At 49.9% G+C, this 20,000-nt stretch overlaps 1 protein-coding gene across 1 annotated transcript in view; it reads right to left on the bottom strand.

The window, feature by feature from the left end:
* The window catches only part of GPR157 (G protein-coupled receptor 157), a 31,582-nt gene extending 12,692 nt beyond the window's left edge, over positions 1–18,890 (bottom strand). The window contains 2 exon segments of the mRNA XM_075328405.1: positions 18,185–18,318; positions 18,320–18,890. Of these exon segments, the coding sequence (XP_075184520.1) occupies positions 18,185–18,318; positions 18,320–18,664 (479 nt within the window). The 5' untranslated portion in view covers positions 18,665–18,890.
* Positions 18,891–20,000: the final 1,110 nt, after the last annotated feature.

Below are 20,000 nucleotides of genomic sequence, written 5' to 3'. Positions count from 1 at the left end.
AGTAAAACCACGCCCGTTTTGGCCAGAAGGGGGCGATGAGAATAATCTCTGCCCTGTCGGTCCGGATTTTCCGGAGAACCGAAGGCAACAGGATCAGGGGAGGAAATGCGTACAGGAGGCCCTGAGACCAAGACATCTGGAAGGCATCGAGGGCAACAGGATCGTCTCGGGGGTTGAGAGAGCAGAACCTGTCCACTTTCCGATTTGCCCGGGTAGCGAACAGGTCCAGAACAGGGACACCCCATAGAAGCGTGAGCTTGTGAAAGACCTCCGGGTCCAAGGACCACTCCCCCTGACGGAGACAGTGCCGGCTGAGGAAGTCTGCCTCCTCGTTGTCCGTCCCCTTGATATGAAGAGCTGTCAAGGAGGAGAGATGTTGTTCGGCCAGCTGGAAGATGTGCAAAGTCAGAGCCAGAAGAGAAGGGGATCTGGTGCCGCCCTGATGGTTGATGTACGCTACCGTCACCCTGTTGTCCGAAAGGATCCGAACATGGCGACCTTCCAAGAAGGGGAGGAACCCCTCTAGCGCCTTGAGAACCGCCATGAGCTCCCTGAAGTTGGAGGACTGCCTGACCAACTGAGCGTCCCAGGGACCCTGAAGCACCAGGTGGCGTAGATGGGCACCCCACCCCCAATGGCTGGCATCCGTGACTATTGTGTCCGAGACCGGGGAAAGCCAAGGAACCCCCATCCGGAGGTGAGAGGGGTCCTGCCACCAACCCAGGGAGTGCAAAGTGGCCGCAGACAGGGTCAAAAGCTTCTCAAAACAGCCCCCTAACAGTCTCTGAAACCGAAGGACCTCCATCTGGAGGATTCTGGAACGCAGTTGGGCCCACCACACTCCTGGGATGCAAGAGGTAAGAGCCCCGACCAGCGACATAGCTTGTCGCAAGGACATGCGAGGGCAACTTTTCACGGAAGAGAGAAAGGACAAGATCCTGGCGACCTTGTCCTCTGGCAGGTGGCACAACTGGCTGGTGGAGTCCAAGACGAGACCCAGGAAGACTTGACACTGGAGAGGCTGGAGTCTGGACTTCTGTCGATTCACCACCCACCCCAGTCCTTCCAGGATGGTGATGACCTTGGTCACGTGAGTCGCACAGAGAGACTCCGACTGACCCACTATCAGGAGGTCGTCCAGATACGGAACGATCAATATGTCCTGTTCCCTGACATGAGCCATGACCTCCGCGAGGACTTTGGTGAAGATCCGTGGGGCCATGGAAAGCCCGAATGGCAGCGCTGCGAATTGGAAGTGTCTCAGCCTCCCGGAGACGTGTAGTGCGAATCTGAGGAACCGCCGGTGAGCCGGAAAAATAGGGATGTGATAATAGGCGTCCTTCAAGTCGAGGACCGCCATGAAACACCCTGGATACAACAGTCTGACAGTCGACTTCATGGTCTCCATTTTGAAGGCTCGCTGTTCCAGATGCAAATTTAAGCTTCTCAGGTTGAAGATGGTGCGGAAGGTGGAGTCCGGCTTCCGAACCAGAAACAGAGTGGAGTAAAACCCCTCCCCTTCTTGACCTATGGGGACCTCCTGAACGACGTTCCTTGAGAGGAGAGTGAGCACTTCTACTTCCAAGGCCATCTGCCGCTCTGGGGACCGCAAGGACGTTAGTATGAGAGACCCCCGAGGGGGCGAACGGAAGTCCAATTTCAACCCCTCCTCCACAATCTGAAGGAGCCACCTGTTGGAGGAGATTGCCCGCCATGCATGGAGGAAGAGGGACAACCGACCCCCTACCTGATGATAGGCGTCATTGAGAGGACTTGGGCTTATTATCGGAGTGCTTGCCGAAGAGAAAACCCGAGTTGTTCTTTCTACGGTCCTTCCACTGATCATGCGGTTTTTGAGACTTCTTTGCAAAAAACTGACGTCTCCGAAAGGGCCGGCTGCGAGAGGACGCCACCGGAAAAACTGGAAACCCCTGTTTCCTATCGGATGCTTTAGTGAGGAGGTCGTCCAGGCTAGAGCCAAAAAGATAGGCACCCTCACAAGGCATGCTGCAAAGCCGTCCCTTGGATTGGACATCACCCTTCCAAGTCTTCAGCCAGAGGGCCCGACGCGCTGAATTGGACAGCGCCGCCGACCTGGCGAACAGTCTTAAAGAATCAACCGAGGCATCAGCCAGAAAGGCAGCAGCACCCTGTATTAAGGGCAAGGACGAGATAATATCCTTCCTAGGAGCGTCATTGCGCAACTGGTCTTCCAACTGCTGAAGCCACACCATCAAAGACCGGGCAACACAGGCGCCGGTCACGGCCGGGCGCAAGCCACCTGCCGCAGACTCCCATGTACCTCTCAGAAAACCATCAGCCTTCCTATCCAGCTGATCCTTAAGGGACCCCAAGTCCTCAAACGGCAAGGTAGTGGAACGAGACGCCTTGGCAATAGCGACATCAATTTTTGGGGTCCTATCCCAAGAGGTAGACGCCTCCTCATCCACAGGGTACTTCCGTTTTAGGGAAGAGCTAAGATTCAACCTTTTGTCCATCTTTTTCCACTGGTCAGTAATGAGACCTTGAACCTTTTGGGGAATGGGAAACCCCTTACGCTTCCTGGAATCCAAGCCCCCAAACATGACATCCTGGGTAGATTCGGGCCCCCTGGAGTCCACTATGCCCATGGTCGAACGTACAGCCTTCACCAAAGGTCCCACGTCTGCTGTAGGGAAACAAGGACGACCACCCTCATCGGAAGAGGAAGAGGAGCCAGAATCGGAGGGGGCAGATCCCGAGGATCCCGACGACCGAGAGCCCCGGGCCGAACCCGCCGAGGTATCGGGAGTAGACTGCTTATGATGACGGGACTTCTTGCGCCTCCTGCCCCCCTTAAGGGATTTAAGGGACTCCCGTACTTCCGCCCTGATAATGGAGCGCAATTCAGAGGAGAACCCCGGCCCCTCTTTGAGCAGGGTCTGTTGGATACAGTCTGCACATAGGGCCTTGGTGTAATCCGAAGACAGGGAGGATTGGCATATGGCACATTCCTTGTGACGCTGCTTGGAGGCACTCTTTTTCGGTACCTAACAAGAGAGGGGACACGGAAACGGGGACTTAGAAACACTAAGACCACGAAGTCCACTCACCCCCACGACTCCAGGCAATACCGGATCAGGAGGCGGATTCCCCTTGGATCTCCTGGGACCCACCGACCGAACGCTGCCCGGGCTCGACACAGCCTTCCGGGAACGATCCGCAGAGCCGCGGTCCGAGCCACGCTGGGGCGACTCCTTGCGCTGCTCCTTGCTGCGGGGGGAATCTCCTGCCATAATGGAGGAGAAAAAACTCACCAGTCCCAAGCGCCGGCCAGATATATCTCTTTAGATGGGCGCCGCCATCTTGGATCCGAGTGCGCATGCGCACACCAGTCACTTCCTGGTCGCAGGGCGCACGGCATCCTGGAATCGCGTCACTTCCGGTCGGAGCGTCCAGCTTCACCCCGGCGTGCAGCACAGCAGGGACAAGCCTTCCAGCGGCCGCCGTGAGTGCGCACATCCCCGGAGCGACGCCGGGCCGAGCTCCCGCTCCAGGCCCGCGCCTCACCGCCGCAGAGGTCCGAGACCGAGGGGGGGTGCATCCAGGCCCGAGCACCGGCTTCAGGTAAGTACCAGGCTTCCACACCGGGCCGGACCTGGGACATCAATGGGTTGTCCATACCAGGACAGGAAACCAAACTGATGTGGAGGAGAGGTACCGCCTTTTTATCAGTGGGTTTCCTGTCCTGATGTGGGCGGAACCTATCTCTCATGTGGTGCTGTCATGGGCGGCAGGGAAAAACAAGCTTTCCATGTAATAACCCTATTACCAGGGGCTTTATGGGATAAAGTCCATAGCACAAACGCCGACTTACAGGACTAATCCGCTCTGCACAAATTGGGTATTATTCAAAGCGTACATTATACCAATATGTCCATAGAAACAACACATATAAGATCACATACGACCAAATTCCCAAGATAATCCCCCCCATGAGACATCCACCCTATTCCAGACTAAAGGTCCAGTCACACTAAGCAACTTACCAGCGATCCCAACAACGATAGGGATCGCTGGTAAGTTGCTAGGAGGTTGCTGGTGAGATGTCACACTGCGACGCTCCAGCGATCCCACCAGCAACCTGACCTGGCAGGGATCGCTGGAGCGTCGCTACACGAGTTGCTGGTGAGCTCACCAGCAACCAGTGTCCAGCCACACGTGCAGAGAGCAGGGAGCAGCGCACACTGAGCGCTGGCTCCCTGCTCTCCTAGTTACAGCACACATCGGGTTAATTACCTGATGTGTGCTGCAGCTAATGTGCACAGAGCAGGGAGCAGCGCACACTGCTTAGCGCTGGCTCCTTGCTCTCCTAGCTACAGCACACATCGGGTTAATTAACCTGATGTGTCCTGCAGCTACATGTTTACAGAGCAGGAGCCGGCACTGACAGTGAGAGCGGCTGAGGCTGGTATCAAAGGTAAATATCGGGTAACCAAGGACAGGGCTTCTTGGTTACCCGATGTTTACATTGGTTACCAGCCTCCGCAGAAGCTGGCTCCTGCTGCCTGCACATTTAGTTGTTGCTGTCTCGCTGTCACACACAGCGATCTGTGCTTCACAGCGGGACAGCAACAACTAAAAAATGGCCCAGGACATTCAGCAACAACCAACGACCTCACAGCAGGGGCCAGGTTGTTGCTGGATGTCACACACAGCAACATCGCTAGCAACGTCACAAAAGTTGTTCGTTAGCAGCGATGTTGCTAGCGATGTTGCTTAGTGTGACGGGGCCTTAAGCTTTAAGGGTATGTGCGCACGTTGCTTTTTACCTGCTTTTTACCTGCTTTTTTGCTGCTTTTTCTTCTGCGCTGTTTAATGCCAAAATGGATGTGTTCTTCTATTCAAGCAAAGTCTATGGGAATTTGGGTTTCTTGTTCACACTATGTTGTTCAAAATGCTGCCTTTTTGTGGCAGAACTTTGGTCAAAAACTCAGCTTTGCAGTGCAAAACCCAAATGGCAAAAACAATTGACATGTTGCTTCTTTGAAAAGCTGAGTTTTTGACCAAAGTTCTGCCTCAAAAAGGCAGCATTTTGAACAACATAGTGTGAACAAGAAACCCAAATTCCCATAGACTTTGCTTGAATAGAAGAACACATCCATTTTGGCATTAAACAGCGCAGAAGAAAAAGCAGCAAAAAAGCAGGTAAAAAGCAGGTAAAAAGCAACGTGCGCACATACCCTAAAGCAGCGGCCGGACGGTAATAACGAGCGACTCTTGAGATCAGAGACCTTTGCAATTATTTTTATGTCCTGTCGTTCTGTGAATGCAGCTTCTTTGCAGAGTAAGGAAAACTCCTGCTGTGTTTATTGCATTTTTTGTGGCAGATTTTACACATTTTTTAATGCATATTTGGGATGCAAAAAAGGCACTGTGCTTGAAAAAACAATCTTACATAGCTTTTTTTTTTTTTTTTTTTTTAACTGGCTATTCATAGATAGTATAAAGGAAAAAAATTGTCACCAAAAATGTGCAGCTTTCAGCATCAGCATACACAAACTTCTCATGAAATTGCATCTACTTTGCTGAAAAGAGCATTAAATGGTCTTTTAAATGCAGCAGATTTGCTGCACAAAAAGACCCAGCGGAAAAAAGCATTACGCTACATAGGAATATGGTCATTTATGAATACATCATAGCATCAGCAATTTTATCAGCATGAGAAAAAAGGGGGAAAAGGAACAAAGGTTAGAATGCTAAGAGAAAAGGAGGGGAAAAAGGGACAAAGGTTAGAATGCTAAGAGAAGAGGAGGGGAAAAAGGGACAAAGGTTAGAATGCTAAGAGAAAAGGAGGGGAAAAAGGGACAAAGGTTAGAATGCTAAGAGAAGAGGAGGGGAAAAAAGGGACAAAGGTTAGAATGCTAAGAGAAGAGGAGGGGAAAAAGGGACAAAGGTTAGAATGCTAAGAGGAGGGGAAAAAGGGACAAAGGTTAGAATGCTAAGAGAAGATGAGGGGAAAAAGGGACAAAGGTCAGAATGCTAAGAGAAGAGGAGGGGAAAAGGGACAAAGGTTAGAATGCTAAGAGAAGAGGAGGGGAAAAGCGACAAAGGTTAGAATGCTAAGAGAAGAGGAGGGGAAAAAGGGACAAAGGTTAGAATGCTAAGAGAAGGAGGAGGGGAAAAGGGACAAATGTTAGTATGCTAAGAGAAGAGGAGGGGAAAAAGGGACAAAGGTCAGAATGCTAAGAGAAGAGGAGGGGAAAAGGGACAAAGGTTAGAATGCTAAGAGAAGAGGAGGGGAAAAAGGGACAAAGGTTAGAATGCTAAGAGAAGAGGAGGGGAAAAAGGGACAAAGGTTAGAATGCTAAGAGAAGAGGAGGGGAAAAAGGGACAAAGGTTAGAATGCTAAGAGAAGAGGAGGGGAAAAAGGGACAAAGGTTAGAATGCTAAGAGAAGAGGCGGGGAAAAAGGGACAAAGGTTAGAATGCTAAGAGAAGAGGCGGGGTTAAAGGGACAAAGGTTAGAATGCTAAGAGAAGAGGAGGGGTTAAAGGGACAAAGGTTAGAATGCTAAGAGAAGAGGAGGGGAAAAGGGACAAAGGTTAGAATGCTAAGAGAAGAGGAGGGGAAAAGGGACAAAGGTTAGTATGCTAAGAGAAGAGAAGGGGAAAAGGGACAAAGGTTAGAATGCTAAGAGAAGAGGAGGGGAAAAGGGACAAAGGTTAGTATGCTAAGAGAAGAGGAAAGGAAAAAGGGACAAAGGTTAGAATGCTAAGAGAAGAGGAGGGGAAAAAGGGACAAAGGTCAGAATGCTAAGAGAAGAGGAGGGGAAAAAGGGACAAAGGTCAGAATGCTAAGAGAAGAGGAGGGGAAAAGGGACAAAGGTTAGAATGCTAAGAGAAGAGGAGGGGAAAAAGGGACAAATGTCAGAATGCTAAGAGAAGAGCAGGGGAAAAGGGAAAAAGGTTAGAATGCTAAGAGAAGAGGAGGGGAAAAGGGAAAAAGGTTAGAATGCTAAGAGAAGAGGAGGGGAAAAGGGACAAAGGTTAGAATGCTAAGAGAAGAGGAGGGGAAAAAGGGACAAAGGTTAGAATGCTAAGAGAAGAGGAGGGGAAAAAGGGACAAAGGTTAGAATGCTAAGAGAAGAGGAGGGGAAAAAGGGACAAAGGTTAGAATGCTAAGAGAAGAGGAGGGGAAAAGGGATAAAGGTTAGAATGCTAAGAGAAGAGGAGGGGAAAAGGGACAAAGGTTAGAATGCTAAGAGAAGAGGAGGGGAAAAAGGGACAAAGGTTAGAATGCTAAGAGAAGAGGAGGCGAAAAAGGCACAAAGGTTAGAATGCTAAGAGAAGAGGAGGGGAAAAAGGGACAAAGGTTAGAATGCTAAGCGAAGAGGAGGGGAAAAGGGACAAAGGTTAGAATGCTAAGAGAAGAGGAGGGGAAGAGGGACAAAGGTTAGAATGCTAAGTGAAGAGGAGGGGAAAAAGGGACAAAGGTTAGAATGCTAAGAGAAGAGGAGGGGAAAAAGGGACAAAGGTTAGAATGCTAAGAGGAGGGGAAAAGGGACAAAGGTCAGAATGCTAAGACAAGAGGAGGGGAAAAGGGACAAAAGGTTAGAGGAGTGGAAAAGGCACAAAGGTTAGAATGCTAAGAGAAGAGGAGGGGAAAAGGGACAAAGGTTAGAAAGGCAAGAGAAAAGGAGGGGAAAAGGGACAAAGGTTAGAATGCTAAGAGAAGAGGAGGGGCAAAAAGGGACAAAGGTTAGAATGCTAAGAGAAGAGGAGGGGAAAAGTGACAAAGGTAGAAAGGCAAGAGAAAAGGAGGGGAAAAGGGACAAAGGTTAGTATGCTAAGAGAAGAGGAGGGGAAAAAGGGACAAAGGTTAGAATGCTAAGAGAAGAGGAGGGGAAAAGGGACAAAGGTTAGAAAGGCAAGAGAAAAGGAGGGGAAAAGGGACAAAGGTTAGTATGCTAAGAGAAGAGGAGGGGAAAAAGGGACAAAGGTTAGAATGGCAAGAGAAAAGGAGGGGAAAAGGGACAAAGGTTAGTATGCTAAGAGAAAAGGAGGGGAAAAAGGGACAAAGGTTAGAATGCTAAGAGAAGAGGAGGGGAAAAAAGGGACAAAGGTTAGAATGCTAAGAGAAGAGGAGGGGAAAAAGGGACAAAGGTTAGAATGCTAAGAGGAGGGGAAAAAGGGACAAAGGTTAGAATGCTAAGAGAAGATGAGGGGAAAAAGGGACAAAGGTCAGAATGCTAAGAGAAGAGGAGGGGAAAAGGGACAAAGGTTAGAATGCTAAGAGAAGAGGAGGGGAAAAGCGACAAAGGTTAGAATGCTAAGAGAAGAGGAGGGGAAAAAGGGACAAAGGTTAGAATGCTAAGAGAAGGAGGAGGGGAAAAGGGACAAATGTTAGTATGCTAAGAGAAGAGGAGGGGAAAAAGGGACAAAGGTCAGAATGCTAAGAGAAGAGGAGGGGAAAAGGGACAAAGGTTAGAATGCTAAGAGAAGAGGAGGGGAAAAAGGGACAAAGGTTAGAATGCTAAGAGAAGAGGAGGGGAAAAAGGGACAAAGGTTAGAATGCTAAGAGAAGAGGAGGGGAAAAAGGGACAAAGGTTAGAATGCTAAGAGAAGAGGAGGGGAAAAAGGGACAAAGGTTAGAATGCTAAGAGAAGAGGCGGGGAAAAGGGGACAAAGGTTAGAATGCTAAGAGAAGAGGCGGGGTTAAAGGGACAAAGGTTAGAATGCTAAGAGAAGAGGAGGGGTTAAAGGGACAAAGGTTAGAATGCTAAGAGAAGAGGAGGGGAAAAGGGACAAAGGTTAGAATGCTAAGAGAAGAGGAGGGGAAAAGGGACAAAGGTTAGTATGCTAAGAGAAGAGAAGGGGAAAAGGGACAAAGGTTAGAATGCTAAGAGAAGAGGAGGGGAAAAGGGACAAAGGTTAGTATGCTAAGAGAAGAGGAAAGGAAAAAGGGACAAAGGTTAGAATGCTAAGAGAAGAGGAGGGGAAAAAGGGACAAAGGTCAGAATGCTAAGAGAAGAGGAGGGGAAAAAGGGACAAAGGTCAGAATGCTAAGAGAAGAGGAGGGGAAAAGGGACAAAGGTTAGAATGCTAAGAGAAGAGGAGGGGAAAAAGGGACAAATGTCAGAATGCTAAGAGAAGAGGAGGGGAAAAGGGAAAAAGGTTAGAATGCTAAGAGAAGAGGAGGGGAAAAGGGAAAAAGGTTAGAATGCTAAGAGAAGAGGAGGGGAAAAGGGACAAAGGTTAGAATGCTAAGAGAAGAGGAGGGGAAAAAGGGACAAAGGTTAGAATGCTAAGAGAAGAGGAGGGGAAAAAGGGACAAAGGTTAGAATGCTAAGAGAAGAGGAGGGGAAAAAGGGACAAAGGTTAGAATGCTAAGAGAAGAGGAGGGGAAAAGGGATAAAGGTTAGAATGCTAAGAGAAGAGGAGGGGAAAAGGGACAAAGGTTAGAATGCTAAGAGAAGAGGAGGGGAAAAAGGGACAAAGGTTAGAATGCTAAGAGAAGAGGAGGCGAAAAAGGCACAAAGGTTAGAATGCTAAGAGAAGAGGAGGGGAAAAAGGGACAAAGGTTAGAATGCTAAGCGAAGAGGAGGGGAAAAGGGACAAAGGTTAGAATGCTAAGAGAAGAGGAGGGGAAGAGGGACAAAGGTTAGAATGCTAAGTGAAGAGGAGGGGAAAAAGGGACAAAGGTTAGAATGCTAAGAGAAGAGGAGGGGAAAAAGGGACAAAGGTTAGAATGCTAAGAGGAGGGGAAAAGGGACAAAGGTCAGAATGCTAAGACAAGAGGAGGGGAAAAGGGACAAAAGGTTAGAGGAGTGGAAAAGGCACAAAGGTTAGAATGCTAAGAGAAGAGGAGGGGAAAAGGGACAAAGGTTAGAAAGGCAAGAGAAAAGGAGGGGAAAAGGGACAAAGGTTAGAATGCTAAGAGAAGAGGAGGGGCAAAAAGGGACAAAGGTCAGAATGCTAAGAGAAGAGGAGGGGAAAAGGGACAAAGGTTAGAATGCTAAGAGAAGAGGAGGGGAAAAGCGACAAAGGTTAGTATGCTAAGAGAAGAGGAGGGGAAAAAGGGACAAAGGTAGAAAGGCAAGAGAAAAGGAGGGGAAAAGGGACAAAGGTTAGTATGCTAAGAGAAGAGGAGGGGAAAAAGGGACAAAGGTTAGAATGCTAAGAGAAGAGGAGGGGAAAAGGGACAAAGGTTAGAAAGGCAAGAGAAAAGGAGGGGAAAAGGGACAAAGGTTAGTATGCTAAGAGAAGAGGAGGGGAAAAGGGACAAAGGTTAGAGGAGGGGAAAAAGGGACAAAGGTTAGAATGCTAAGAGAAGAGGAGGGAAAAAGGGACAAAGGTTAGAATGCTAAGAGAAGAGGAGGGGAAAAGGGACAAAGATTAGAATGCTAAGAGAAGAGGAGGGGAAAAGGGACAAAAGGTTAGAATGCTAAGAGAAGAGGAGGGGAAAAGGGACAAAGGTTAGAATGGCAAGAGAAAAGGAGGGGAAAAAGGGACAAAGGTTAGAAAGGCAAGAGAAAAGGAGGGGAAAAAGGGACAAAGGTTAGAATGGCAAGAGAAAAGGAGGGGAAAAGGGACAAAGGTTAGTATGCTAAGAGAAGAGGAGGGGAAAAGGGACAAAGGTCAGAATGCTAAGACAAGAGGAGGGGAAAAGGGACAAAAGGTTAGAGGAGTGGAAAAGGCACAAAGGTTAGAATGCTAAGAGAAGAGGAGGGGAAAAGGGACAAAGGTTAGAAATGCAAGAGAAAAGGAGGGGAAAAGGGACAAAGGTTAGTATGCTAAGAGAAGAGGAGGGGAAAAAGGGACAAAGGTTAGAATGCTAAGAGAAGAGGAGGGGAAAAGGGACAAAGGTTAGAAAGGCAAGAGAAAAGGAGGGGAAAAGGGACAAAGGTTAGAATGCTAAGAGAAGAGGAGGGGAAAAAGGACAAAGGTTAGAATGCTAAGAGAAGAGGAGGGGAAAAAGGACAAAGGTCAGAATGCTAAGAGAAGAGAGAAGCTTTAGAGGCAATGTCCACTGAGCTCTGAACTTGCAGCTCCAGAGAAAGAAGCAAGACAAGAAGGGGAACTTGTATAATTTGTTCACAATTGTAAAATGATTGTTGCGTTGGAAGTAACTGAGGTCTCTTTGATGAGTTGACACCTAGTTTGAAAACAACACCCGCTTCCTGGAGGCATTAACTATTTTTATTCTTTGCTTTTTTCTATAAATTCCAAACATGTCACTGGCAATAAACATATTCAGATAACTGTATAATTGCTGCCATTGACCCTGAACGTGAGCGGCATTTGATGTGAAGAGCTGAGCAGATAAGGCTCCAACAGGAGACGTCAATTCACAAGTGAAAGCAGCAAATTAATTTCCTACTAAAATAATAATATAAAAATATCACTGAGCCCCACTCTTGTGTAATATGAGTATTATGCAATTCTAAAATATGAGAATCGGCTCAAACACGGTCCAAACACAGCCTGAACGGGGTTGTACAACTCTATTTACTCTACTATGTATTTTAGGCTACAAATCATTATTGCAGCTTGATGTCATTACAATTTTTGTGCCACTTCGCTCTTCCAGGCTCTTTCTTCCCCTGCACATTCTTTGATGACAACTTTGATGTCTTCTATGGCCATAAATCAGCTGAGAGGAGCTCATAAAAAGACAGATTAAATGCTTAAAAAGTCTCATGAGGACCATCAGAAGGAGCTCACTGACAGATTTTCCGTTTACTCACTGCATTAGACAGTGCAGCACACAAACGGTGCAAAATTTTTAATGAAACCCAATTGCAAAAATGATTCTTACATGCATTTAAGAAAAAGAAATATTAATCCCAAAGGTTGTCAACCACTTCTATATGTTTCTAGAACTATTTTGGGCCACAATATTGCAATGTTTATGGTTTCCTTTTTACATGATATCTATGGTACTGTGTAATGTCTCTGTGGCAGTAATGTGTATCGTGCCCCTTTGGCACCAGAACCTGGGGCCACTGTAACCACAGATCCCCCCGGCTCCTGCCCTGCTTCCTTTCTAAGATGACAATATTGCAATTTCTTCAGATAAGATAAATTCACACCGAGGCCATAGAGCTCTACGGAGAGGATTTATCTTTCAACTAGTAATGGGAGACCAAAATTAAAGTTGCATCCATGGGAAGCAATGGAGACTAATCAGGAAGACTAAGGGTATCTAGGAGAGGTGGAAGAGGTTACTGAGTGCTGGGCACCAGGCACTATAGACCCCCAACACATGCCCTTTGTGCCACATGCTTAAGTCATGCTGCTGTGCCGTGCCTTTAGAACTAAAGTCACACTCGGGCCGACGAGCCAAGGCGGTTGTGCAATCACTTCAAATCCCGTGATATCGGGTCTCGAGACTTCCCAGTGGTGTGGTCATACTGACATTTAGACTATGTTCACACATTGCTTTTTTGCTGCTTTGTTTGTGCAGCCAAAAATGGCTCACACAGCGGCGCCGGCCTCCCCAGCACACAGCGCCGCCGGCCTCCCCAGCACACAGCGCCGCCGGCCTCCCCAGCTCACAGCAGTGCCCGCAGCCCCAGCACAGAACAACGCCGGCTGCCCAAGCACACAGCAGCGCCCGCAGCCCCAGCACAGAACAGCGCCGGCTGCCTAAGCACACAGCAGCGCCCGCAGCCCCAGCACAGAACAGCGCCGGCTGCCTAAGCACACAGCAGCGCCCGCAGCCCCAGCACAGAATAGCGCCGGCTGCCTAAGCACACAGCAGCGCCCGCAGCCCCAGCACAGAACAACGCCGGCTGCCCAAGCACACAGCAGCGCCCGCAGCCCCAGCACAGAATAGCGCCGGCTGCCCAAGCACACAGCAGCGCCCGCAGCCCCAGCACAGAACAGCGCCCACAGCCCCAGCACAGAACAGCGCCCACAGCCCCAGCACAGAACAGCGCCCACAGCCCCAGCACAGAACAGCGCCCACAGCCCCAGCACAGAACAGCGCCCACAGCCCCAGCACAGCGCTGTAGCCCTCAGTCAGCATCTGGGCCCCCCTCTGCACCACCGCTGCCGCCCCACCTTCCCGGTAAGACACCACCAGACTGTAAAACAGACCCCATATATTTTTTTCTTTTTTCTAAATTTTCGGTTCGTATTATAAGAAAATTTTCACCCAATTTACAATGTGATTAGTATATGGATTGAGGTGGGTGATAAATGTAGGATTAGTCTCTGCCCCATTAAAACCATTCAGACTGTAAGTCGGGCGGCTGCTGATCCGGAGCAGCTGATTATCGTTACGCCTGATGTAGCAGAGCCGGTCTGCAGAACCTGTCAGGCTGCGGATCCTATTTTTAGTGGTTTGTCCTGCTTGTCTGCTTGATTAGGTTTCTTCTTGTGGTGTGCGTCTTGTGACTTAGGCTATGTCCGCACGTTGCTTTTTACCTGCTTTTTACCTGCTTTTTCAACTGCAGCGTTTAATGCCAAAATGGTTGTGTTCTGCTTTTCAAGCAAAGTCTATGGGAATTTGGGTTTCTTGTCCGCACTATGCAGTTCAAACTGCTGCCTTTTTGTTGCAGAACTTTGGTCAAAAACTCAGCTTTGCAGTGCAAAACCCAAATGGCAAAAACAATTGGCATGTGAATTGTTTTTGCCATTTGGGTTTTGCACTGCAAAGCTGAGTTTTTGACCAAAGTTCTGCAACAAAAAGGCAGCAGTTTGAACTGCATAGTGCGGACAAGAAACCCAAATTCCCATAGACTTTGCTTGAAAAGCAGAACACAACCATTTTGGCATTAAACGCTGCAGTTGAAAAAGCAGGTAAAAAGCAGGTAAAAAGCAGGTAAAAAGCAACGTGGACACATAGCCTTACGCTCTGGTTTGTAATTCAGACCCTGGATCAGGCCAAAAATAAAATCCGTATCAAACAGCAATTAAAAATTTGACGATACCATGAGGACCTTTTTTGTTATTACTTACTGCCTGTATTTCGGGATTAAAACGTTTTTGACAGTTGGGTTTCATTCAAAAGTTTGCATGACAAGTTTTCGTTAATGTTGTAACTCCTCAGCTGATTTATGACCATATTAAAGAAGAGCTGAACTTTTACGTGGTCATGAGTTAAGCGGGCTTTACACACTGCGATATCGGTCCTGATATCGCTAGCGTGGGTACCCGCCCCCATCTGTTGCGCGACACGGGCAAATCGCTGCCCGTGCCGCACAACATCGCCCAGACCCGTCACACATACTTACCTGCCCGGCGACGTCGCTGTGACCGGCGAACCGCCTCCTTTCTAAGGGGGCGGTCCATGCGGCGTCACAGCAGCGTCACTGAACCGCCACCCAATAGCAGCGGGGGGGGGGGGAGGAGGTGAGCGGGACGTAACATCCCGCCCACCTCCTTCCTTCCGCATAGCGGCCGGGGGGCAGGTAAGGAGAGCTTCCTCGTTCCTGCGGCGTCACACGGAGCGATGTGCACTGCCGCAGGAACGAGGAACAACCTCGTTACTGCTGCAGTAACGATTTTTGAGAATGGACCCCCATGTCACCGATGAGCGATTTTGCACGTTTTTGCAACGATGCAAAATCGCTCATCGGTGTCACACGCAACGGCATCGCTAATGCGGCCGGATGTGCGTCACCAATTCCGTGACCCCAACGAGTTCGCATAAGAGATGTCGTAGCATGTAAAGCCCCCTTTAGTGATATCAGCGGGATCGTCTGACAGTCTAATGTGTATGGGGGTCCGGACAGATGATCGGGGGGAAATAAGGATCCAGCATGTCTGCCTTCTGTTCTCCCGGAAATTAGCAGCCACCAGAACCATTGGGTCATATATCATGGTCCATATGTGGACTGCAATGCCCGGACTCTGAGTGTTTCCCTACCTGATCATGTTGGGGGAGACCTCCAGGGGGTCTCTCTCAGGGTCTCAGAGGAGGATTCCGAATCAGAACTGCGTAGATGTATATGAATCAGGAAACGTATGTCTATTTAGGAGAAGTACAGTAGAGGTCTTCTAACCCTTGTATTCAAAGCATAACATTCTTATACAGTTTTTCTGCATTGTCTCTTAACCAACCAATTAGCTTGGGTCTAGCTCATTCCCTTATTTGAGCAACATTCCTTAGTAAAGCATTTCAGGTGTGTCTAGGCATAGACGAGAGTCTATGGATAGAACAATGTCAGTTACTTATTTAAAACTACAAATGAGTATCTCTTGTATTCAAGAATGTTAGTTACTTATTCATGAACTAAAATGTATTCTACTTAGCCCTAAGCATAATTTGTTTTGGTTATACATTCCGTTAATATTTCAATTAGGTGTATGTGGAGAAGCTATACATAAAGCATTCAAAGGACAGATTATCTTATTATATTACACTGGACAAACGATTGATAGCCTAGGCCTTCACAATCATACAGTATCGTAGAAACACATGGGGTCAGGAGACCCTCGATCAGTCCGGTACAGACCGTGAAATACGCCCCTCTGAACCCGTCATAAGGGTACAGAAACGTTTCCCACCACCAAGGCCAATTATTGCACGATTTGGGTAATTTCTCGGCACCATGTAGCGACAACCTTACAAACTCTCCATCAGAGCGAACTCGCTGATATTTCTCAGTTTACTCTTTCTGCAGCCAGCAATGTGCAGGAAAGTTAAGTGCCCGTAAAAGCCAAATTTTTAATGAAACCCAATTGCAAAAAATATAATTTTTGTTTAAAATCGATCTATTAAAAAAAAAGTCTCCAGCAAAGTTGTGCATATCCTTTAATGTGAATGGGGACCTCAACTATCAGAAGTGGGGGGGGAGGGAAGTAGGGTGTCTTTCATTCTGCAGGCAGGTTAAGTGGTGCCAGAAATATTTGGTAGCAGGTTATTCACTTCTTATTAATTAGAAGTTAGATGTAAACTAATCGAGCGCTCGGCCACAGATCGGACGTCACTGTACTCTGAGAGCCCATAGAAGTGGATGAAGCAGCCACATCGACATCCATGGAGCAATAAATTGGGGACCTGCAGGACAGATGCAGGAGGATAGGCCATAAACGCTGGTGCTGGGAATCTCTCTGTCCCCAGACTCCACGCTCGGTTTTCCTCATTTCTCAGACAAGTGGTTATTGTTCGCTCTCAGCTAGAAATGTGCTGAGCAAATCTGCGGCCGGTCACATGAAGTCTTGTTTACTCCGATGACAGAAGATGAGTTGAGTTCTCAGAGCGTTCCCCAGCAAAAGGATAACACCCAGAACTAATGCAAGATATTAGAAACATCAACAAAATCAGCACAAATTACATTATAAAAGTGTGAACGCACCGCGCAGACAACGGCCATACTGTAAAGACGAGCGCAGGCTTTTCTATCAGTACATCGCCCCCGGTATATAACATTCAGCCCCTCGCCCTCCCCCCCGGTATATAACATTCAGCCCCTCTCCCTCCCCCCCGGTATATAACATTCAGCCCCTCGCCCTCCCCCCCGGTATATAACATTCAGCCCCTCGCACCCCCCCACCGGTATATAACATTCAGCCCCTCGCCCTCCCCCCCGGTATATAACTTTCAGCCCCTCGCCCTCCCCCCCGGTATATAACATTCAACCCCCCGCACTCCCCCCCGGTATATAACATTCAGCCCCTCCCACCCCCCCCCCCCCCCGGTATATAACATTCAGCCCCTCGCACCCCCCCCCCCCGGTATATAACATTCAGCCCCTCGCATTCTGCCCCCCCCCCCCCCCCGGTATGTAACATTCAGCCCCTCACCCCCCCGGTATATAACATCTAGCCCTTCGTCGGCCGAGCCGTACATCGCCAAGCACAATGCCGAGCCGTACATCGCCAAGCACAATGCCGAGCCGTACATCGCCAAGCACAATGCCGAGCCGTACACCACCAAGCACAATGCCGAGCCGTACACCGCCAAGCACAATGCCGAGCCGTACACCACCAAGCACAATGCCGAGCCGTACACCACCAAGCACAATGCCGAGCCGTACACCACCAAGCACAATGCCGAGCCGTACACCACCAAGCACAATGCCGAGCCGTACACCACCAAGCACAATGCCGAGCCATACACCACCAAGCACAATGCCGAGCCATACACCACCAAGCACAATGCCGAGCCGTACACCACCAAGCACAATGCCGAGCCGTACACCACCAAGCACAATGCCAAGCCGTACACCACCAAGCACAATGCCGAGCCGTACACCACCAAGCACAATGCCGAGCCGTACACCACCAAGCACAATGCCGAGCCGTACACCACCAAGCACAATGCCAAGCCGTACACCACCAAGCACAATGCCGAGCCGTACACCACCAAGCACAATGCCGAGCCGTACATCACCAAGCACAATGCCGAGCCGTACATCACCAAGCACAATGCTCAGCATCGGATGGAGTGGTGTAAAGCCATCACCTCTTCCTGCTGTAAATCCATACATGCGCATGACATGCAAGCCGCTGTCTGTCCTGCCGTCTCCTCTCCTGGGAGTCTGCACCGTCCCGGTCACAATTTGGAGGCATCTAAACTTTAGCCTCCACTTACGGATCATCATTAATGATGATTCTGGATTTCTTTTTTTGCATTTCCCACCCATCACGCTACCACCGAAAGTGTTGCTGGTTTCAGTAACGTTTTTTTTCAGAATAGAAAGGGGAAGGAACTCGACATCGTTTTTTAAGATCCAAACTACAATAGATTTTCAGTAAATAATATAGAAGTTGTGTGTATTGTGCTGCCACAAGGTGTGCCAAGAGGTCTCTCCGCCGCTGTCTTGTTCTCTGTTTGGCTGCAGAGGTGACGTGACATCAACAGAGCTGCAGGCAATCACTAAGTTCAGTGGCTCTGTCTGTGTAGATGGCGCAAGCTGCTGCAGTCAGTGATTGGCTGCAGCGCTGTCAGAGTGAGGTCAGCACTTCAGACAAACAATAGACACTGGTTGAGCAGCGGAGACTCACGGCCGTACCCTGGAGGGTGAGTAATATTCCGTTTGTTATTATATGGTAGAAAGTTTTCCACCCCGTGAAATGGTCAGGACATCCAAAATTGGAAACTGTCAGCAAGCTGTATACCTGCTGATGGGCTCCTGACAGCGGATCTTACCAGGCAGAGGCTGGACACCTGCCTCCATTATGGAACACTGGGCGTCATGAGGACGGCGAGCAATGGATGAATATACGGTATATATCACGGTTTGTACCAACCTGATGAGATGGAACCAGTAGACCATGTGCTCGGCGAGGTTCTGCTGGGAGTGGACTATGGTGATGTACAGGTACAGGGCCACCGCCACCGTCCAGAAGAAGGAGCTGGTGTTGGAGAAGGTGGACACGGCCCCCCTGGGCCACGCAGTCCCAGCTCGTGCTCTGGAAATCTCGCAGGACTCCATAGAAGTAAGAGGCGGCAGAGAATAAGTCGGCCACCGACAGGAAGAGCAGCAGCTGCCGAGGACGACTCCGGAGCTCCGGCCAACGAACGTGGGTGAAGATAATGAGCAACGACCCCAGAAATGAGAGCGCACAGGACAGGAGGACGGCCACCTGCTCCGACAGATACAGACTCTGCTGGGGGACGTCCATCCAAGCCATCGGGGGCGTCCCCAAACCTGCCGAGAAAGAGAAGCGGTTACTGGCAGCCATAGACGTCACCGGCAACATCGGATCCGTGTAACCCGGAGTTATCATCACAGCCAGGTCAGACGTAATCAGAGCAGAGCGTCACCACACGGACACCGCTGAGCCGGAGGAACGGGAAAGGGAGGACACCACAGTGCGGAGCAAAGAAAAGCGCACACAGCTTGGTGAACGGCACAGACACCATGGTGTGGAGAATGGCACGGACACCACGGCGCGGGGAACGGCACAGGCACCACATCGCAGAGTGAGGAACGGCGTGGACACCATGGTGCAAAGCGGAGAACGGTGCAGACCCCATGGCGCGAAGTGGCACGGACAGCACAGCATGGCGTGGGGAAGAGTGCAGACACCACGGCGCGGACACCATGGCACGAAGTGGGGAATGGCATGGCTAACACTACTGGGAGCGGCGCAGACACCACGCCGCGCAGCAAGGAGCGGCGCAGACACCACGCCGCGCAGACACCACGCCGCAGGGAGCGGCGCAGACACCACGCCGCGCAGAAGGGAGCGGCGCAGACACCACGCCGCGCAGAAGGGAGCGGCGCAGACACCACGCCGCGCAGAAGGGAGCGGCGCAGACACCACGCCGCACAGCATGGAGCGGTGCAGACACCACGCCGTGCAACAGCGCAGACACCCCCGCCGCGCAGCAGGGAGCATCGCAGACACCCCGCCGGGCAACAGCACAGACACCCCGCCAGGCAACTGGGAACGGCGCAGACACCACGCCGCGCAGCAGGGAGCGGCGCAGACACCACGCCGCGCAGCAGGGAGCGGCGCAGACACCACGCCGCGCAGCAGGGAGCGGCGCAGACACCACGCCGCGCAGCAGGGAGCGGCGCAGACACCACGCCGCGCAGAAGGGGAGCGGCGCAGACACCACGCCGCGCAGAAGGGAGCGGCGCAGACACCACGCCGCGCAGAAGGGAGCGGCACAGACACCACGCCACGCAGAAGGGAGCGGCGCAGACACCACGCCGCGCAGCAGGGTGCAGCGCAGACACCCAGAACAGGGTACAGCTCAACTGTGGTGCCATCAGCATGTTAGCATCAAGATCAGTAATAAGAAGTGACCTGAGCGGCAGCAGCCCCATGCAAAAGACAACAGCCCCATGTAATAGTAGCACTTGGAAATCAAGGTCAATGATAAATTAACTAAAAAATAATATCCTCACATAAAAGATAAATATTATCAGTCTCATGTAAACCAGCAGTGTGACAGCAAAGAACAATAATAGCGAATTAAGTGATAACAGTCCCATGTAAATAACAAACAAATGGCTCCATGTGGGCTCAGTTCACACCTCCGGGAATCGTCAGATCAAAACAGATCCAGTAAAAAAAAAAAAAAGCCCAAACTTTCCAGATACAGAACTTATGT

The sequence above is a fragment of the Anomaloglossus baeobatrachus genome, chromosome 11, assembly GCF_048569485.1.
Source record: "Anomaloglossus baeobatrachus isolate aAnoBae1 chromosome 11, aAnoBae1.hap1, whole genome shotgun sequence".
NCBI lineage: Eukaryota > Metazoa > Chordata > Amphibia > Anura > Aromobatidae > Anomaloglossus > Anomaloglossus baeobatrachus.
The sequence above is the reverse complement of the archived record's forward strand: the minus strand, read 5'-3'. Positions and strand labels throughout refer to the sequence as shown.